General features: G+C 43.4%; 1 protein-coding gene across 1 annotated transcript; it reads right to left on the bottom strand.

The window, feature by feature from the left end:
- Positions 1–173: 173 nt before the first annotated feature.
- On the bottom strand, positions 174–20,192 carry PASK (PAS domain containing serine/threonine kinase). Its single transcript, XM_030954353.1, is given in 18 exon segments — positions 174–522; positions 1,442–1,575; positions 2,834–3,033; positions 4,428–4,562; positions 5,163–5,288; positions 6,041–6,208; positions 6,743–6,924; positions 7,579–8,128; positions 8,130–8,433; positions 11,071–11,245; positions 12,745–12,844; positions 13,208–13,492; positions 14,117–14,257; positions 14,859–14,999; positions 16,356–16,526; positions 18,074–18,303; positions 18,974–19,177; positions 19,786–20,192. Coding segments are annotated over 17 exon segments (3,369 nt in total). The 5' UTR covers positions 19,137–19,177; positions 19,786–20,192; the 3' UTR covers positions 174–358.
- Between the last annotated feature and the right edge of the window lie 125 nt (positions 20,193–20,317).

Genomic DNA, 20,317 nt, shown 5'->3' with positions numbered 1-20,317 from the left:
AAAAAAAGGACACTACCAACCCACCCCTCGCACCCAAATCATGCAATTACATGTCTGGTTTTAGTCTGCTTTGTGCACACATACTCCAGAAAACAAACAGACATGTTATCATTCATTTATTAATTTACTTTTCAGAAAAATATATAAACTACATATAAAAAGTAAAACCAGTCAATAAAAATATTTATGAAAAATTTAAACAACATTAAATCTTTGCCTCACATTTTTTAAACATGTCCTGGGTAAAACCAGCAATAAACTGAGTATATGTGGGTATCAGCAGGCAGCCTTCCAACGGGACCCATGCTGCTAACAGAGAGCTCAGACTTTTTTAAGTAGTTCCTAGCTGAAGAAGCCTTTAGAGCGAGGTGTCAGCTGGCTCAGCAGAGGCAAACACCTCCTGCCAGGTGTAGTGTGCCAGGTTCACAGGCTGGCGCAGCCAAGGAGCCTCTGCCAGCCTGGCCAGGGTCATGCGCTGCTCCGGATCGGGGTGCAGGAGCCCGGCCAGCAGATCCATGAGCCCTGGGCAGAGACAGCAGAGGATGGCTCAGGCTGGAGTTTAGGCAGGTTGGGAATGAGAGATACAGTCTGTGTTTAAAGAATGACAAATCTCCTGAACTCAGCAGCACTGAGCAGCTTTCCAAATCATCACAGAACACAGAATTAGGGAGCATTTTTTCGGTCTTCCCCTTTATTTCGGGTGAAAAAACACTGCTCATACTTTCCCAGGAGATCTGCTCCTTTTGGAAAGCAAATTCAAAAGGGAAGAGCTCTGTCCTGGATTGCCAAGCAAACTGTATTCTATTTGCCATCTGTATGGCATTTGTCTTCTGTTCAGTGGGCAGTTTTTCCTTACCTCCTCCACAACCACTCCTCCCTCGGGAGGGGACATCTGCTGATAACAGCTATTGGATGTCCCTGCCTGACTGATAAGAACTACAGCATCCCACTGGGAGATGTGAGCCCAGAGGGAGGAGCCAAGCATTCCTACCTGGGTATAATCTGGAGGTTCTGGAACACCAGCACAGCTTCTGCACTGGATTCCCAGAGGAACAGCAGCTGCCTCTTCTTCCACTGGATCTTCAGGGGAAGATTCCACCCTTTTCTACAGGATCCCCGCTCCAGCAGAACCACCCCTGACACTCCAGGAGGGCTACAGCCACCATTCCAATGGGACTGCTACCAACACCCTGACCCACAGGGTGTCAGGTTGGGTTCTGACTCTGTCAGTGCTGTTTTAGTTTACTGCATTGTTTATTTTATCTTTTTATTTTCTTCCCTAATAAAGAACAGTTATTCCTGCTCCCATATTTTGCCTAAAAGCCCTCCTCAGTTTCAAATTTATAACAATTCAGAGGGAGGGGGTTTATATTTACCATTTCAGATGAGGCTCCTGCCTTCCTTAGCAGACAGCTGTCTGTTCAAACCAAGACAAGCTCACCTTCAGACACAGGGTGAGGAGGACTCAGGACAGCTGCCAAGGCCTCCTCCAGCTCACAGAAGGGATTCTCCCCAAGCACCAAGGTGTAAAGGGTGATGCCAAGTGACCACATCTCCAGCTCAGGGCCATGGTACCTGTGCAGAGATAAGCTTGCTTCAACTCAGATTGCAATTACAGAGCTGTATGCTAAAAATGAAAAGAAAAAATGGGCCTTGAAAGGCTTTGCTTCCAATATTTATTTTAACATAGGAAGTTTGTGGGGATTCTAAGAAGGTTCTCATGTGTTTGAGGAGTCTGCATTATCCTTCTGCAGGAAATAAAACAACCACAGAACAGCCAACCAGTTTCTGTTGATGAGTATGAGGTGTAACATGCACCCAGACTTCCACATACATAAACTGGTGACAAGAACTTACCCCACCACCTTCTTCATCATCAGCCAAAACTGTCAAGTAAATATTTAACTGCAAGAGCAAACACATCCTCCCAGCCCTTTCAAAACAAAAGTTACTTGGAAAAAACTATAAACTATCTCAATTCCATCTGAGAAAACATGCCAGTTCCATCACACAGTGAGAGGTGGAACTCTCAGGGCAGAGCTGCTTGCTTCACCTTTCATCTCATTCCCAGCAGGAATTTCCTCTCCTCCTTGCATTGCTTCTCCCCCTACTGCTTTAGGAGGAGGACCCATGGAAACAGCTGTGAAGCAGAAGCAACATCCATCCACTACAGCAGTAATTGTAAAAAAATACTGTAAAACTGTAAAATCCCCTGGGATGGGGAGGCTTCCTTGTGGAGCAGCTAGGAGAGCACCAGCTGCCAGGTACAGAGCACTTGGAGAGGGACAGAAGAGGGAAAAGAGCCAAGATTTAGGCAGCACATCCAAAACAGCAGCAAGAGAAGCTGCAAGGGAAGAATCCTTGAGTCCCAAGGAGTACAAAAATCAGTGGGGAGATGAACAAGGATCAAACTGCAAAAATTCAAATAGAGGGAAGCACGTAGAAAAGAGAACAGAGAGGATGAGAGTGGGAGGATACAAAGCACAGACTTGCAAGGAGAAGGTGCAATCAACAGCAATACCTGCTTGCTCCACCGCTCTGAAAGAGCAGCTTCTGCTAGAGAAAGCCTGACAACAGATTTAGAAATTACTTTGTACATACTCAAGCTTTTACAACTTAATTTCTGTCACTAGAGTGCCCTACTTTGTATGCACTCAGACCTTCACAGTGATTTCTGCCACTGCAGTGCCTTAAATCTCGCTGTATTTCCTGTGGTTGGATACTCTAGCAGCATTCCAATGGCACAGCAGCTTGGCTTCTCAGTTCCAGGCCTGCCCACATGGGTTATTTTTGGTGTGATGGCACAAAAATGACTTTTCAGAGGGTGACATACGGTTTGCCAGACAGCACTTCTGGTGAGCAGTATTCAATTGTCCCACAGAAGGTATAAAATAATTTCCCAGGTTCCAGGTAGGCAGCTGAACCAAAATCCACTAATTTAATTGTGAAATCTTCAGCAATGACAATATTTTCATCCTTGATATCTCTGTGAAGGATGTTCCTACAGTGGAGATACCCAACAGCTGATACAAGCTGGAAGAGACAGAAGGAACAGGGTGTTACTACACAGAGTCCCTGAATAATTGATGTAGCATCACAGCTCTCCCAGAGCCACACTTTGGCTTGTTTTGACACTGCCTAAACAAGATTTACATCCTAATTATGGAAACTGAAATGGCCTCAGGCCTGCCTGTCATCACTGCTGCAGTGCTCTTGGAAGAGACACTTTAAAGAGATTTTGCTGCTTTCATCTCACAGATGTGCAGGAGGAGGGGATGCTGCAGTCAGGATGTGATTGAGAGCATTGCAGCTACAATCCTGCAAGTTACTCTATTTTTATCCCAGCTTCATTTGGAGGGTCCTTTGGTTTTTCCAGCAGGATATTTTACTGTGTGCCTTCCATGCTGCAGGATGACAAAGCATTTGAGAGCCAAGTTTGGTATAAATAACATAGTCACTCCTAAACCCCATTCTTTTTCCTGCACGATTCATGCTTTAATGCCATAATTAAGGATAATATGAGAATGATATCACCTTGGAGATGATCCTGACTCCTACAATGTTTTTAACAAGAAAAGCAGATGGCTGAGGGAGAAAAGTTTCTATTTATAATACAAATCTGCCTCTGCAGAGAAATGCAGTGCAGATCTGAGGGAACAATTCAGCCTTGCAAACCCCAGGCTGGGTTAAGGAAAGGGCTGATCCATCACAAGGCTAAAGGGACACCTTTGGCTTCCATCTTCCATCAGCACCCCAGGTGAGGGCAGGGTGGGCACAGCAAGGGTGTGTTGGGGGGTTACCACATGCACAGCAATTCCTGCATACCCTAGAGCAAGGAATTTACTTCAAAACTCTGAGGAGAAATTACCTGGGGACTGCTGCTGTGGTTAACTCACTAAACAAAGGACAATTCAGCCCTCAGGCAAGCTCCTGGCTCATGGGAAACTACCCTGAGTTACTTTGCATTATGCCACCTTAAAATCCAATATAATTTCTTGATTTAAAGAGCAGAGCCCTTTACTCCTGTAACCAATCTAAACTGAGCACTGAAGTAAGTGAAAACATGGCTTTTTGCAGCCTTGGGGCAGCTTCTGTGAGTTTTCCTCCTCCCTCAGAGGAAATGTGAGTGCTACATGAAGTGTCTGGGTGACAGGGGCTGTGAGCTGTGCTGGTAACAGCTGAGGGGCCATGGCTCCACAGGAAACCCTCACAGGCAGGAAGGTCCTGGAAAGGCTTTTTTGTTGTTTCAGAAACCTTAACAAAGTTTCTGCAGGCAGCATTTCAATCAGCCCTAGAGAATGGTGAGGAAAGGTTCTGCAGGTATTGAGCACAACTCCAGCGCCAGTTATCAGCCAGTATTAACCAGAACAGTGTCCTTGTTCTTGCATTAACCAATTCTCACCTGCATGTAGCAATTCTGCTCTCACCTGTCTGAATATGTAACTTGCTAATGGCTCATCCAAGTTGGGCTGATTATCAATAAATGTAAAGAGGTCCAGACCAGATCCATGCTTCTCCATCACCAGCTGGAAGAAGCACTCATTTTCAAACACATCCAGCACCTATAAATAAAAGACCTGTTTAATCATGTGCTTCATCCTCAAAAAGTGCCTTTTTTTTAACAAACACTGTTCTCCTCTTGGAGATTTAATTGTATATTATAATCTTTAAAGTCTCATTTCACTGAGCACAAATGTTTCTAGAAAAGAGTACAGAATTAAAACTGGGAGGAGAATTAAATCCAAGAGGAATTTCTCTTTCTGAAGCAAAAAACCAACCAACCAACCAACAAAACACCAACAACTCCAAAACCAAAACCAGCAACCTCAAAACAAAAAGTATGAAACAAGATGTTTCCAGATTATTTACTGAACTGGTTGGTACATGTTCAGATGTGCATCACACTTCCGAGATATGCATCTTATCTTGAAATAGCTTTTTTTCTGTTAAGAATCCCATCTTCAGATCAGTTTGGGGTAAAAGTGTGGACAATCTGCTGTGACCTACCCTCCAAAACAAAGCAGAATAAATAGGTTCCTTTCTCTCCTGGAAAGACAGACTCAGTAAAGGACACTTCACGCCTGAAGAGGAACATCAGACACCCAGCATGCAAACAAACCACCTGGTGCAGTGCAAACTGCATCAGTTCCCAGCCACTGTACCTTAATGATACTGGGGTGCTGCAGCTTCTGCAGGATTGCAATTTCTTGAGTGACCCTCCCCAGGTCAGGATCATCCACCCAGCAGTCCTCCAGCACCCTCTCCTTCCAGATGAACTTTACAATAACCTACACAGACAACAGCATTCAGCATCATCTGCCAAAGCATGCCTTGGAGTGTCAGGTAAATTAATTTCCTGGAAATCTGTTAGTGCCTTATATTACCAGAGGCATGGAAGTAACCCCATGTGAATAGCTCAGAGTATATTTGAATGTGTTTTAATTAATTTAATCCTGGAAGCTAAATGACACACATAAATGGAATCTATTTATTGCTGCTCTGAATTCCAAAGGCTTTGGCAAGCCAGCTCTCTTATCAAGCAGTTACAGCACATGGGTGCAGTGGAGGGAAAGGAGCACTAAACATCCATGCAAGAGAAACACCAGAACCTGCCCTCTGAGCACCCAAAATACTTCTCCTGGAAAAGAGGAGGTGCCATCATCTTAACACATCTACTCCTCATTCTTTAGTCATGGCACAATACAGATTTTGAGGTTTGCCATTCTCTTTAGTAACAGAAGACTAAAACCCATAATTCTGTTAAGATAAATGTCTACTTCTTCCAACAGGTTCAATTAGCTGCATTAATTAGTTCATTAACTCGTTCTGCACCTGTTGTCTCAGGTAACATTTGTACACAACACCAATGCAAATGTTTTGCTATCCTGTTTCCATTACAGATTTCTGTTTAAACAAAACAAAGCCCCAAACTACCAAAGAGAAGCTTTTGACAGTATAATGTTAACAGAAAATGAATGCTCTAACCTTTCAGTATGCATTCTAAATTATTATTGCAATAGAGCAACAAGAAATACTTCACCTCCTGCTGATCTTTCTTGCTCCTGGCACTCCAGACAAAGCCAAAAGAGCCTTTGCCAATAAGATTGAGAGTGCTGTAATTTTTTGCATATTCTCCCTCACATGCTCTTAATCCTTCAAGATCTTCAGCTCTTTGGGAATTGTTGAAAAGTGAAGCTGATCTGATGGCCTAAGTACAGATACATAGGTTACAATAACAGCAAAAAATGAGCAGGCACAGAATCACATTTATAAAATTAATAAATACTGAAAAGAACATACACATCTGCAAGAATAGATAAAAGGAGGAATCCTTGGTAGAACTGCACTACATATATAATATGTATATATATGTGTATAAATGTTATATATATGTGGGTATAAATATAATAGATAGATAGATAGATAGATAGATAGATAGATAGATAGATAGATAGATAGATAGATAGATAGATAGATAGATAGATAGATAGATAGATAGATAGAGAGTATCCTGCAGTTTGGAACTGCACTGTTCAGGCTGGAAAGGTAACACCACAAGTGTTACAAAATAGCAACTGAGATTTTGTTTTAGTATATTAAAAAAAAAGTAGGGAAAAAGAGAAACAGCAACATCCACCCCACCAACTCATGTCATTAATATGAAAATCTTCTTGACTTTAGCTTCAGCTTAGCAGTCAAACAAAGAGAGAAATGCTCAATATTCAGAGGTAGGATTTCTTACTTCTCCAAGAATTTTAGTAGAAAGATCAGCAACAGACTGGGAAGAGTTTGCCAGGCTGGCAAGGAGATGCTGAGTCTTTGCTAGAGCTTCTTTTTGGCTCTGTGAAATGTCTTTCACCACCCAGACACAGAAAAGCACAGTGGGATCCTGCAGCTCTGCACATTTCACCTCAAAGTGTATGCCTGCAGAAACAGGTGAGGAAATGAAAATGATAGAATGTAACTTCAGTGTTGGACGAGACCACAGATGTTTTAGGACAAAATTCTGAGCTCTTGACAAAAAATTCAGAATTTGGGGAACAGCTGCTCAGTAAAGAATCATCAGAGGGGCTGACACCAGCACAGCTCTTCTAGAGGTACCTATCAGCTACCTCCAGAGTTCCCTCTCCAGCAGAGACTTGTCAGGGTCCAATTATGATTATTCATTTCAAACTGTTATTCTAGATTACATAAAAACAGGGATTTTATTCAACAAGCCACTGGACGCAGCTGAAGGAGTGAATGAAGCAAATTCCATGATACAATTTTAATTTACAGTTTTACAGTGGAGTTTGTATTTTCTGTTCAGAAAAAGTTATCAGGTTCAGACTTTTAAATTGTGTTTTGAGAGTATTTCTGACTTTTTAGTAGGGATTAATTTCTTACCAACTTTGTATTTTATACCACCTCCTTTTCTGATACTCTCTGGGTAGACTTAAATACCATTTTTTTTCTTCTAGATGCTTCTTCCTTTGTCTCCACTGTGAGCTTCTAACCAGAACTGCCTGCATTTTGCAAAACTGTGGGTGAAAAGGAGAGCCCAATAAGAGTTTGGGAAGGAGACAAGGCTTCACTTACTGAATTGTGAACCATCTCTGTGACAGCAATTCCCAGTGTAGCTGCCTTCCAGAATCTCCCAGGTCAAAGGAGCTGCTGGATTTAGCCTGCCTTCTTCTTTCACTGGGGTGGATGTTACTTTGATCTCCACATTTTGCTGCCTGAGGAACTGACAGTGTTCTTCAGGCCTGCCTTTGCTTTTCAGGGGATTTCTGTTGGAATTGTCCCCCACAGTTTCTGCAAGGGTTTCAGGTTGCTCAGGAAATGCTTTGGAGGATTCCTCAGAGTTTTGTAAATGCCTTCTGGAGGCCAGCCATCCAGAATCAGCTCCTGTGGCAGCAGCACTCAGCAGCTGCTTTCCTTGATGAGTGGAAAAGGCATTGTTGGTCTCAATTATCACATTGGAGCAGCATCCTCCTGCAAGAGCTGCAGTAACACCTACAGAACGCTCTGAGCTCCCCTTGACACCAACATTCAGCCCCAGTACCTCAAGACCAGAGCAAATACAGTTCAGTTCAGATTCTTTCACATCTTCAGAGGTTCTGGCAGCTCCTGGTGCACAAGCACTGCAGACTGGTTTTATTTCCTGAGCAAACACCACAGTCAGTTTTTCTTTCACATGCAAAGAAGGTGGAAGGATCATTTAGCAGGCAGTTGTCAACAGCAATATGCTCCAGGCTGGAATGTTTTGCATCACACATCGAGTTTGTTTTTGACACATGCCTGGGCACCATGTGGCTTTTCAAGTCCTGTCTGCAGGTCAGAGCTGTCCCAGGCCATGGCTCATCCAGTGTTGGTGTTCCAGGTGAGTTCCAGATGGCTGCAGAAGGCAGCTGCACTGGGTCACAGGCTGGGCCATTTAGAATTTCTTCTGGTCTGGAACAAACAGGCAACGGTTACTGCAGGAGATCCTGCACTGGGAGTGCTTCTCTCTGCAGTCTCCAAGTTCTGACCTAAATCCCACTGTTGTGAGTCAGGTGATGTGAGGGAGCCTTGCAGAGAGCATCTTTTGAGAATTATTTGGTCCTGAAGTTTCCACTATTTTACACTGTGCCACTGCTCTGATTGTGTCAAGCCAGTTTGTGGGATAAGGCTCTGGTGGGCTGAGAGCCCATCTGGAGCAAGGCTGTCCTCAGTGCAAAAACTCAAAGTTATCAACAACATCATGATTGCAAAATAAGAAAACTGTCCTACTGTATAATATCCATTTAAATATGGTCATTATTTAAAACCTGGACCAATAGCTTTATTTCAAGTTTAAAAGCAAAAGGCAGAAAGCTGTTTGCACAGGCATCCAAAATCCTGACAAATTTACCAAAGAAGAGCAGGTACACTCAAATGACACTCTTTCTCTATGGATAATTTCCTTCTCTAGCTTAATTTCTAAACATAAATCATAAACCATTTACCACCACAAAAAAACCCCTAATACACATGGAAGGTATTTTGCCAGTTGATGGGGGTGATGGAATGGGCACAGACACCAGTGGAAAGAATGGTCTTATTTTACTATAAATATTGAGGCAACACAGAAGAAAAAAGATACATTTGATAAAACAATAAGGTTACTACCCACTCAGCTTTAGCAATCAGCAAAACCAAGCAAGGTGATGAATCTAATCATTACTATAGGAGAAAGAAAAGTGATTGAGAAAGATCCATCAGCAATTGCCTAAATAATTTACCACCATCCAGAGTCTGGAATTGCTGGCAGCACCTTTTTTCAGTGAGGACCTGGAGAACCCTTCCCAGCAATTGGGAAAATCCCATGCAGTGCATGCACTTGTAGGTGAGGTCACCAAGTTTGCCCAAAAAAGCGGTCCAGTTTTATAGGCCCAAATCAAACAGTCCAAATGACTTTTTGTGCAGAAAACATCTGGTTCTGATGGCCCACTCCTCAACCAGCCAGGGCCAGGGCACAGAGGGTTTTGCCTAAAATATTCTGCTAACAAACCTCCAGGATATCTGTTGGGACAATTCCTTAATATGCCTTACACAAAGTTATACAAATGCCTCTACAACAGCAGGTCTGGCATTAAGAACAACTAATATAAATGTTTTGATCATCTATTTTTAACTAAAGAACTTTGATGGTATTAATACCATCATGCTCAAGATTCATCTTTTAAGTCAATTTGGTGCTTAGGCTGCTGTTCAGGTCTCAGCAGGATATTTCCAGTCCTGAAAACAGAAGTTCTCTTGTCTGTCCAACAGGAGAGGGATTCTCCATCTACCAGGGTTTGGAGATATGCTTTGACAGAAACCCAAGCCCTGAAAAAACAGCTATTGCCCAGCTACCTGTAATATTTTAGACTAAATCAATTAGTTTTATGTCAGGCCATTAATAATGGAACTGTTCAGGAAGTATGCAGAATATCTACACTGGGTCACTTGTGTGATGATTTTTTAAAATGATCACATTTCAAACCTTTTTATCCACCTAAAGTGTTTGCTTAAAATATTCATTGATTTCCAGAATAATATCATGTTCAAAAGTCTCGAACAGGGAACAGCTTATAATACAGCTTTATAGAGTTCATATAAATACATAAGAAATAAATAAATGCAGAACTGTACCTTTAATAATCCATCCATGGCACAAGGATGTAAAACTGTAAATTTTACAGTGTCTTTTAGAAATAAATAAATGCAGAAACTGTACCTTTAATAATCCATCCATGGATTGTACCTTCAATGATCAATCCATGGCACTAGGTATTTTGCAAACATTTCCATTAGTAAAAATGCAGCATAGAAAAAACAATGAAGCAGAGCACTTACAGTCCTTACTTACAAGTATGATATGAGAGATGTAAACCAGGAGAGCACAAAAACAAAATGACACTATCAGCCACTTTAAAAAGCAGCAAGAGCTGTGCTGTAATAGTCTATACCTTAAAATGGTTAGTAAATATTTACTGTGGTGGAGAAAACCACAACTGTAGCAGAGCTGTAGCTAGAATTGTTAATGTGGAAGGCTTAAAATTTGACTTAAGGTAGGCCATGAGCATCAGATATGTACTTCTACAGAATTTATAACCTTGTAACAGGAAAAAGACCTGGAAATGTATAATAAAAAATGGCTGGACTTCAGGAACACAGTTTTAATGGATGACCTGACAGTTATGCCAAGCACGAGAAGGAATAACACTTAGAATTCCCTCCAGATAACCTGATTTCAGTGCAACACCAGCTGGAAGGAGATAAACATCCACTATTTATGATTAGTGAGCCTAATTCCCTTAGTCTGGATGAAACATTTGGTCCCCTTTAGAGCTGGAATTTCTGTAACTTTACAATGGTAGCTTGTGCAGATATAAATAAAAATCTAAGGCAGGGCCAGCTCAGCCTGTCTTGCAAACAGCACTCAGATTCTAAAGGCAGCAAAGCATGGAAGGCTCTTGCTACACCTTCCCACAGACATCAAACAGGTGAAAAAATCAGCTTTTGCTGGTGATTGCCATCACAGCTCTTCATTTTGCCAAGTGAATATGCAGTCGGTGAAATGCCTACCTATTATTGGGGGTGGATGCTGCTTCAGGAGGTGAGGGAGGAGAAAAGAAACTGGTCCCATTCTTTTGTTTATTCTCATCATGTATTAAATTGTCATCTTTGTGTTGTTGCTCCAATTTCTGCTCTTCATCTCTTGAGAGAAGGTGTGCTAAAGATGCAGCCAAGAAGCTGCTCTCTGTACCAAAGAGGAAACAAAACCACACCAATTTAAACTTTTATATTTAGGTTTCAGAGGCTACAGGGATTAAAAATAAACTTGGAACTGCCTTGGTCTGTCTTTTTCCTAAGGAACTGAGTATAAAAGGCTTGACTGAGGCAAAACAGTCAAAATAGAAGCATTCCATTCTACTTTGAAGTCACCACATGCAGGAATCTACATGTTTTAGGGTTGCCAAAATTTGCTTTTCTAGCAAAGCTCTTGGGCAGATATTGGTATCACATGTTAGCTACTTGAATTGAAGTTCAGAGGCCTAAAAAAAAGCCAATAATGTAAAGAGATTGAAATTAAAATGATCATACAGCAGCAGCATTAAAAAAAAAGCTTAAAGCACACATATACAGCCCATTCCAAACCCATATAATGGAAAGGTTTGGACTGGATTTATGTAACTCACTGAAGCTGTAAGATAAAAAAAAGAATATAAACATGTTTGAAAGAAGAGGAAGTTAAGACCTTTCCTTCCCCAGTGACAACAGATCAGAAGAAAAACATGAGTTTGGAAGATGAAGCAAACCAAGTATTATTGCTGCAGAAGAAGGCAATGAGTGAACAAATCTAGATTTGAATCTAGAGCAATTTTTAATTAGTAACAGCTGAGTGCCAACAATGTTTCCTCACTGAAGAAATGAACTACTCCTGGATTAGAGGCACCATTTCATCCAAGAATTAACTAAGAAATTGTACACTGTCTACTAACTCTTCTTTGTTCCAGTGGGGTGCATTGGTTTCAGCACAGACCTGCATTTCTAAGCAAAGAGAAAAAAAATAGGGGGAAAAAAAGGAGACAAAACCAGGCTAAAATGTGATATGGATGAAAGCATGAACTTGCTGGTGTTCTCTGTGTTGGGCAGAGCTGGCTGGAAAAGACAGATATGGAAACACGAGGCTTCTTTGCTTCTGTTTATTCATGCTGTGTTCAGAGAAGTAAAATTTTGGTAAATTCTGATGCAAAGTGCATCAGAGGAATAAGTGATGCCTCCCTGATTGAAATATAGCAACCATAACATTGACTATTAGCCAGAGGCACAAGCCAATTCAGAATATTCAATTTTTCCCTTAAAATATTAAACCTAAGTAGCTACAGCTCTGCTGCAATACAGTCACAAAATCTATATTTTACACATTTTAAAATACCACAGGGTCCTAGCAGGGAAGGGAGGGAAGGGAAGTGCTTGTTAAGTACAAAGTGTTCTCTGTGCTCACTGTGATTTCCAAATTGGATATTCAGTTTTATCTTCTTGGCAACAAAGAGAGAACCCCTATCTTAGGTGAACAATTCTCTTTACCTGAGGTTATAGTGGAAACCTGATTTTAAAACTGCATGGAGGGGCATTGCTTTTGTGAAGAATGTTCTCTTTTTTGTGGGTGAACCTCTTGTCTCTGCTCTTTTCCCCTTGGTTACAGCAGCCAGAGCCAGCTGTGGCAGGCAGTGACACCTTCAAAAAGGCACTCACCTTCTGTCCCTGTGGGATCATCCAGAGGAGGGAAAGGCAAAGAACAGCCACTGCTTCTTCCCATGTTGTTATAGAAACCAGGGATCAGGAATGTAATGTTCTAAAACAAAGAACAAAACCTTATAAAGCTAAGCCAGCTCTCACAGGATGGAGGCAAATGCTGACAATCCCTGTCTGGGAGCCTGATTCTCATGGACAGCCAGGCAAAAGGGATCCACATGACCAGGGGAGAACACAGAACTGTGCAGTTTGCTTTGGGCTACTTTAAATCCATAGCAGCTCCTCAGCTCTGCAAGTCTCAGCAATTCCAGCATGGGAATTCTCATGTCATCCCACACCTCACTCACCAAACATGTGGAACACAGGGGTTTTGGGATGGCAAGGAGTGTAAAACAGCTTCACAATTCCAGTGGGAATGCTGCTACATGTAGCAGTCTTCTGGGAGGATATGAACTTATCTTACCTTTCCCAACAGATCTTTCTTCTCATAGCCAAAGAGCATTAAAGCAAAACTATCTGTGATGCCACAGATGATCCCATCTGACTGGACAGTGATCAGGCCACTGATGGTAGAGAAAACCACAACTGTAGCAGAGTACTGATAGCCTGGAAGAGATCCTTCTGCCTGTGGAATCCCATCTTTCTGCACTGCTTGCTGCTCCTCCAGATGGGTGACTTCCAGCTTTAAACTGAGAGGAAACATGGTGCCCTCTCTGCATCGGCCTGCAGCTCGCTGGATCCTGAGGTTCTGAATCAAAGCAAGAAAACCCAACCAAATAAAACTCAAGCAAAACCTCTAATGGAACAAATGTTTTGGGTTTATGGCATTGTTCGTATAAAATGACACAGGAATGCTCAGGAAAAAGGAGCAGGAAAAGAAAAGGAAGCAATCTTGTGAGTATCAAAATGAACAACATCTGGTTTTTTAAGGATTTGGAATCCAGTGTTGAACTACTAAATAAATCTCCTGAAGATGAAGACCAGTCTGTGCTGCAGCTTTTCAACAAATTAGGCATTCACAAGAAAGCCTCCTTCAACTCCCTATCTGCCCATTTTCATGGCATTTACAAGACCTGGGTAATTCTTTCACTCCTCAGACAGACATGATTGAAATGGGCTAAAGAATTAGAAGGAATCTTAAAGAGCTTACAGAGAGAGCACAGTGTCTTACAAAGGTAGGAGTGAGAGGTCAGGGCATGGTCTCATCCCAGGTTAGGAACTCTTCAGACAGCAGCTCCTCAAAAAGGCAGCCCACCCTTTCCCAGGGGAATCAGGCTTCTCTCTGAAAAAGCTTTCTTCTGTTGTGAAAGGAGAGAAAGCAGCCTGCACCCCAAATGGGAAGGCTGTGGAAGAATGAGGCTGGTGCTCATACCGTACCTTTGGGATATTTTTTGCCTAGAGGAGGGATCTGCACAGAAGGAATCAGATGCTTTATGTGGAGTCCAACTATTGCTTCCAACGTTGGGTAGCCATGGAGATGAGCATAAAGGAGATCACAGGATGTAATGTTTCCCTGGGGAGGAAAATTTACAGGAGTGTTAAATTTTTAACATTTTAGCCACAGTCCACTCAATGCTGTGACAATGGTTTCTGCAGTTACCTAAGCAGTGGCAGGAAATTTCATTCTGCAGTCTTTGGTGGACACAAGTCACTCAGCAAAAGCAGACCCAGCATAAACCAATATTCCCATACCACTGTGCAGGGAGCCTGCCCTTTGCCTGGAGAGAGGCAGAGGTGTCCAGTGCTCCTCACAGAACTGTTCCTCAGCCAGATGATCCCTGGACATCCAGGGACACAAGGACATCCCAAAGGATCAACCCCCTGCCAAACCAACACTGCTCAAGGATCAGACATCCCCTGAGGAGAGTGCATTTCTGTGTGGGTTATCAAATACATCAGGGTGAGCCTCACCAGGGATCCAGCACAGCTCCTGCATGCTCAGCCCTGCTTTGCCCCTGCATGGACACACCCCATGTTCACAAACAGCAACCTGTGCCTGCTGCCTTTCAGACACCTTCCACTACCACAAATCCCTCACAAACTGCAGACACCTTCCACTTCCACACAAACCCTCACAAGTTGCAATCTTGTTTGATCCTTAGGAAAACACTTACCTCAGCTGTGAAGGAGACACGAGCTGAAAGTCTCTCCACTGGTTCCAGCACAACCACACAACGTTGGGTGTCTTTGCTTCTTATTTGCCTCAGCCACACTGAGACAGGGATCTTCTCATTGAGGTGGCCGATAACATCCACCTGCCCACCAGATTCAGAAATGGAGACATTACTTACTAAGACTGTAGTTACTTAGAACAAATTTCAAACAGGAGTAAGACACTGAGCCAAGACACCTCCCAGTCATCATTAGAAAAACACCATTTTTTTACTACTTACTAGTATTTTATGGGAACAAACATTTTAATACAGAGATTTTTATGCAGTTTTAATACAGAGATTAAAATGTCTGAAAATAAGACACAAAATGTCGTTACTTTTGTATCATCTCTCCTCGCCTCAGGAAATCTAAAGGCATAAAGACTTCAGAATAATAAATGTCCCACTCTAACACCTTGCACTCAGTGTGAAGTGCCTCTCAGAAATGTCCTATTTAAGGGATGTCCCATGGTGTTAATGAACATTCCCCATTAGTAACACAGTCCTTACTTTCAGCTGCAAAAACAGCAGTTTAATTTCTTTTGGGAGGAGAGTCTTCTCAGATCAGAAAATGTTTATTTATCTTATAGCCTGCAAGGCTCATCCCAAGCCTTTTATGATTTTTATATTATCTTGACAGAATGGGTTTATGATTTACACTGTGACTCCTATAAAGTATTTGGAACAGCTTAGATTAAGTGCCTCTGTCAAACATTTAGTTTTAATTCTCACTGAATCAAACTTAGGTCTTTGCCCCCACCCCATATCCAGCTGAGGATTCAGGAAGATAAGGCTCTGAGATACCAACAATTTCAGTTCAAAAATAACACACCAGAAATAATATGAGCTCATTTTCCAAGGACTCTCTAGTGGCAGCTCACAACAGCAGCAAAAGAAAATAACATGGAGATTTTCTCATGCAGTTCTCTTATAAATAACCCCATTCCAGACAAAATATCAATTGAAAAATATCTTTTTCACTAACTATGGTGTTTTGACACAGAAATACATTTCATACATTTCACAGTATTTCAATGGCTTCAACCTTTATAATATGCACAATCCAAATTGAGATTTAAAATATTTTTTTAAATGAAATATTTTTAAAAATTAAAATCTATTTTTAAGGACCAGACAATTGGGAAATTTTCCACAATAGACTTTTTCCTTGTTAAGTAATTTTTTAAAAATTTAATGTCCTTTAAGTTCTGATTTGATCATGTCACAGTGACTCCATGTGTTGACAGCTGCAAGGTTCTCATGGGTGTCCCCTTAAATCATGTTTTGCCTTTTGAATTTCCACATCTGCAAACTTTTAAACCAAATGACAAATGCCCAAGGAGTTAAATATATCAGGAAATCATATAGAAAATGTTAAAAAAAAAAACAAAAACCCAAACCAAAGCCTACAAAACCACTTAATGTGGTAGAGAATATTTCCTTGAACATTTGACATACCACAGCTCCTGAAACCACTGATGAACATTCAGAAGTCTCCAGGTACTCCTCACCCACTGCTTCCCATGCCTCTTGGCCAGATTTGGATATCAAGTGGGACAGCTTCTGACCAATGAGTTCCTGACTACTGCACCCAAGCAACTTGCAAGCTTGGTCATTGGCCACTAGAATCTAGAAAAGAACAGAAAAAACCAAACCTAAACAAAAAATAATTTTTTTTAAGAGCTCATCATCTCCTCAGGTTGTTGCTTTTAATGTCTCATAATATCCCTTTCTTTTGGTGGAAATAAAATGGTCCTTTGCAATTCTGAGTTCATTATAGATTCTTATTCTAGGACATCCCTTGCCCACACACCTTTTTGATTAAGAGGTTTTGAGACATTGCTTTCCTTTTAGGTTTCCTGCTTTCTTTTAACTGTAAACAATGACATCCATGGAGGCAAAAGTACAAAGTTGCATTTGCAAGCAAACCTCAGGCAAGCCACAAAATTGCATCCAAGCTCAGAGGTGTGCAGTGATCACACCGGTCACTGGCACCCTGGAGCCTGGGCAATGGAGCAAGTTGGGACTCGGCGTCTCCAAAGTGGGCCAAACCCAAACTGCCAGTTCAAGCTAAAACATGGCACAGCTCTTTAAAGGCATCAGGACCCAATTTTAGATTCCTCTCAGGAATCCAGGAACAGAGAAATTCTTTCCCTCGCAATGCAAATGAAATGTTTACTGGGGCAGATAAAGAAATCTTGTGCCACCACAAACACATTTCAGGGTTGGTAGTTTACAGAGAGAAGGCTTGAAGCACATTCTACTCTTCCTTTCTTCCCTTGTGTCACTCCACAGCTGCATTCTTATAGAAACATTGAATCACAGAATGGTTTGGGTAGGACAGGATCTCAAAGATCATCTATTCCACCCTCTGCCATGGGCAAGGACATCTTCCACCAGCCCAGGTTGCTCCAAGCCTTATCCAACCTGGCCTAGAACATTTCCAGGAATGGGGAGACCACAATCTCCCTGAACTGTTTGAGAAAAGACTCAACACATCCTTGTTTCTGTTATTATCCTGTATATTCTGCTATTATTCTGTGTATTTTGCTAACTACAATGGAAATAATTTTGCTACCTGCAATGGAAATAAACTCATCAGCCTTTAGAAGACCACTGAGCTGGAGCAGAGTACAAAATGCCTTCATGACACTGATTACTGCAGATTACAGAGAGAAGGCTTGAAGCACATTCTGCTCGTCCTTTCTTCCCTCATGTCACTCCACAGCTGCATTCTTACAGAAACATTGAATCACAGAATGGTTTGGGTAGGACAGGACCTCAAAGAACCAGACAGGACCTCAAAGCCCATGCACTTCCACCCCCCTGCCATGGGCAGGGACACCTTCCACCAGCCCAGGTTGCTCCAAGCCTTATCCAACCTGGCCTAGAACATTTCCAGGAATGGGGAGACCACAATCTCCCTGGCCTGTTTGAGAAAAGGCTCAACACATCCTCACTTCTGCTATTATTCTGTGTATTTTGCTAACTACAACCTGCAATGGAAATAAACCCATCAGCCTTTAGAAGACCACTGAGGTGGAGCAGGCTACAAAATGCCTTCATGACACTGATTACCTGAAGACACACAAGAGCAAAACAGACATTTCAGCCTGCTCTCACACAACTTGTAGCAGTTTTGGGCAGCTCAGTGCTGCAGGCTGTGCTGCAGGTACCTCTGTTGTGCTGGCATCCACGGTGAAGATGGCTTGGTTGGGGTTGCGTGCAGCAGCTGGGAGGTGCTGGCTGGATTCCTCCCCAGCTGGGGTGTGCAAAAAGGAGCAGGAACTCCCAGGGGAAGCAGAGAGAGGGACAGAATCCCACTGAGCCCACGAGTTCCCAGTTTTGCTGGTACAAATGTTACGAGCTGTCAGAGAGGACAAACAGTAAGAGCTCCACTTCTCCCCTGTGAAAACATAAAGGTCAGCAATGCTGGTGTAACAGGTGTATCAGATGAATGAATTAAAGAATAAAAAAGCTGTCAGCTGAAGCAACTAACAAGTAATCCCAAAATACATGCTTCTAGATTTTTAAAGAAAATAAAATCAGTGAAGCTAAAGAAAACAGAAAATATTCTAATAAATTTATATCTTTTTTGAATCTGGAACACATAAACTTAGTCCATACAACTTGCCAACATTCATAAGTTTTAACCAGACTAGTTAACTTTTACTTTTTACTTAACAGTTTTTAAAATGTTTTGAAATCTCTCTAATTAAAAATGAAACAGTCATTAAATAATTTGCAGTAAGTGCTCAAGCCCTTATTAAAAACAGCATTCTTTGGAAGCCACTTAATTAACTGTTCACAGCATGTGACACTGAAATACCCGTGTCCACACCGATGTTCTAGGCTACAAAGTGCCAAGTGATTGCACTACAATTTTCAAAGGTTCTGGGAGCACCTATCCAGTAATGTTTTCTCCATAAGCTCTCCCAGCCTGCAGCAATTCCACGTCTCACTGAACAAGTGCAACCTGGCAGATACATATTGCTGTTGTCTCTAGGTTTGAGGAAGGGGAAGATCTGAAAGTGCCCAAAAGCTCCATGGGAGCTCAGTCTCACAGGAGTGCTCACCAGGCAGTGATGCTCCAAGCTGACAGAGCCCAGAGAGGCGACTTCTCCTGCTTTTGCTGCCCGAGGGGAAGGATCTGCTCAGAGTATCAGAGTCATTCAAGTGAGTAAGGACTAAGCCTGCTGATGAAGACACAAGGGCCCCTTCAGAGGGGCTGTAAGCCATGATCACACTCTGGTCACCAGCCACGTCTCTGGAGCCACCATCTGCAAGAGAATCAAAGGACAGAGTCAGGCTGGCAGCAGGGACAGACCCTGGCAGGTGACGATGCCTCCCGACCCAGCCACAAGCCTGTGGTAACAGCGGAACGCTCATTCCTGAGCATCCTGTTATGTCTGTAAGGTTATTACAAAGTGTCTGCCGACTTGGCATGCCGCCCAGGGGAGGGTTCCATCCCTCTGTGGACTTTTCATTCACTGAAAAGTTACTGAAAAGTTACTGAAAAGTTGCATTCCGTGATCCTTCTGGGTCCCTTCCAACCCTGTGTGACCAACAGGACTCCGCCAACACATTTCTCTCAGTCAGAGCCGCTGAGCACCCAGCCAGCACCCTCCCCACTTTCTGCTGGCTTTGAAATCAAAACTTTTGAGTAATTTGGAAAGTCACTCGCAGTTTTGAACCAACAAGTAGAGCGCAGCCTCCCTCCCTCCCTCCCTCACACCCAGGGAGGCGGCCGGGGGCCCGCGGCACGGGGACGGGACAGGACAGGACGGGACGGGACGGGACGGGACAGGACGGGACAGAAGAGGACAGGACAAGACGGGACAAGACAGGAGAGAACAGGACAGGAGGGACAGGACCGGTCGGGACGAACCGCAGGGGTCCCAGGCACGGCGGCGGCTCCTCAGGGCGGCCCGCCACAGGCGGAGGGCGCGAAGGGGAGGCAGGCGGGACTGAGCAGCCACGGCACCCAATGGGCACGGGCGCTGTGAGAGCGGCACGGAGCGGAGCGAATGGGGCGCCAGCGCGGGAGGAGGCAAAACAGCTCGAGGGCCCGGGAATTCGTTGGTCCCACTGGCCTCCCCTTCCCCGCCACCGCCGCCGCCACGCGCGGTGCCCGGGATCGTGAGGCAACGCAGCCGACCTGCTCCGGTGGGGGGAGGCTGCGGGTGGAGGCCCTTCAGCAGGGCGGTAGCTGCTCGTCCCAGGGGTTTATAGGCGGGAGGACGAGGCCGAAGGCAGCGCGTAACGCGTCCGGCTCCAGGCGCCCGTGGAGGGGGAGCGGGTCCCGGCAGAGGGAGAGCAGACTGCCCCCCCTCCTAGAGAGAACTACAACTCCCAGGAGGCCGCGGGGCGCAGCCGGGGAGGGGGGAGGCTCTGCCCCGCCTCCTGGGCGCGCCAGCTGC

Source organism: Camarhynchus parvulus, chromosome 9 (genome assembly GCF_901933205.1).
Source record: "Camarhynchus parvulus chromosome 9, STF_HiC, whole genome shotgun sequence".
Lineage (NCBI taxonomy): Eukaryota > Metazoa > Chordata > Aves > Passeriformes > Thraupidae > Camarhynchus > Camarhynchus parvulus.
Note: the sequence above shows the minus strand (reverse complement) of the source record. Positions and strands in the feature narration are given on the sequence as shown.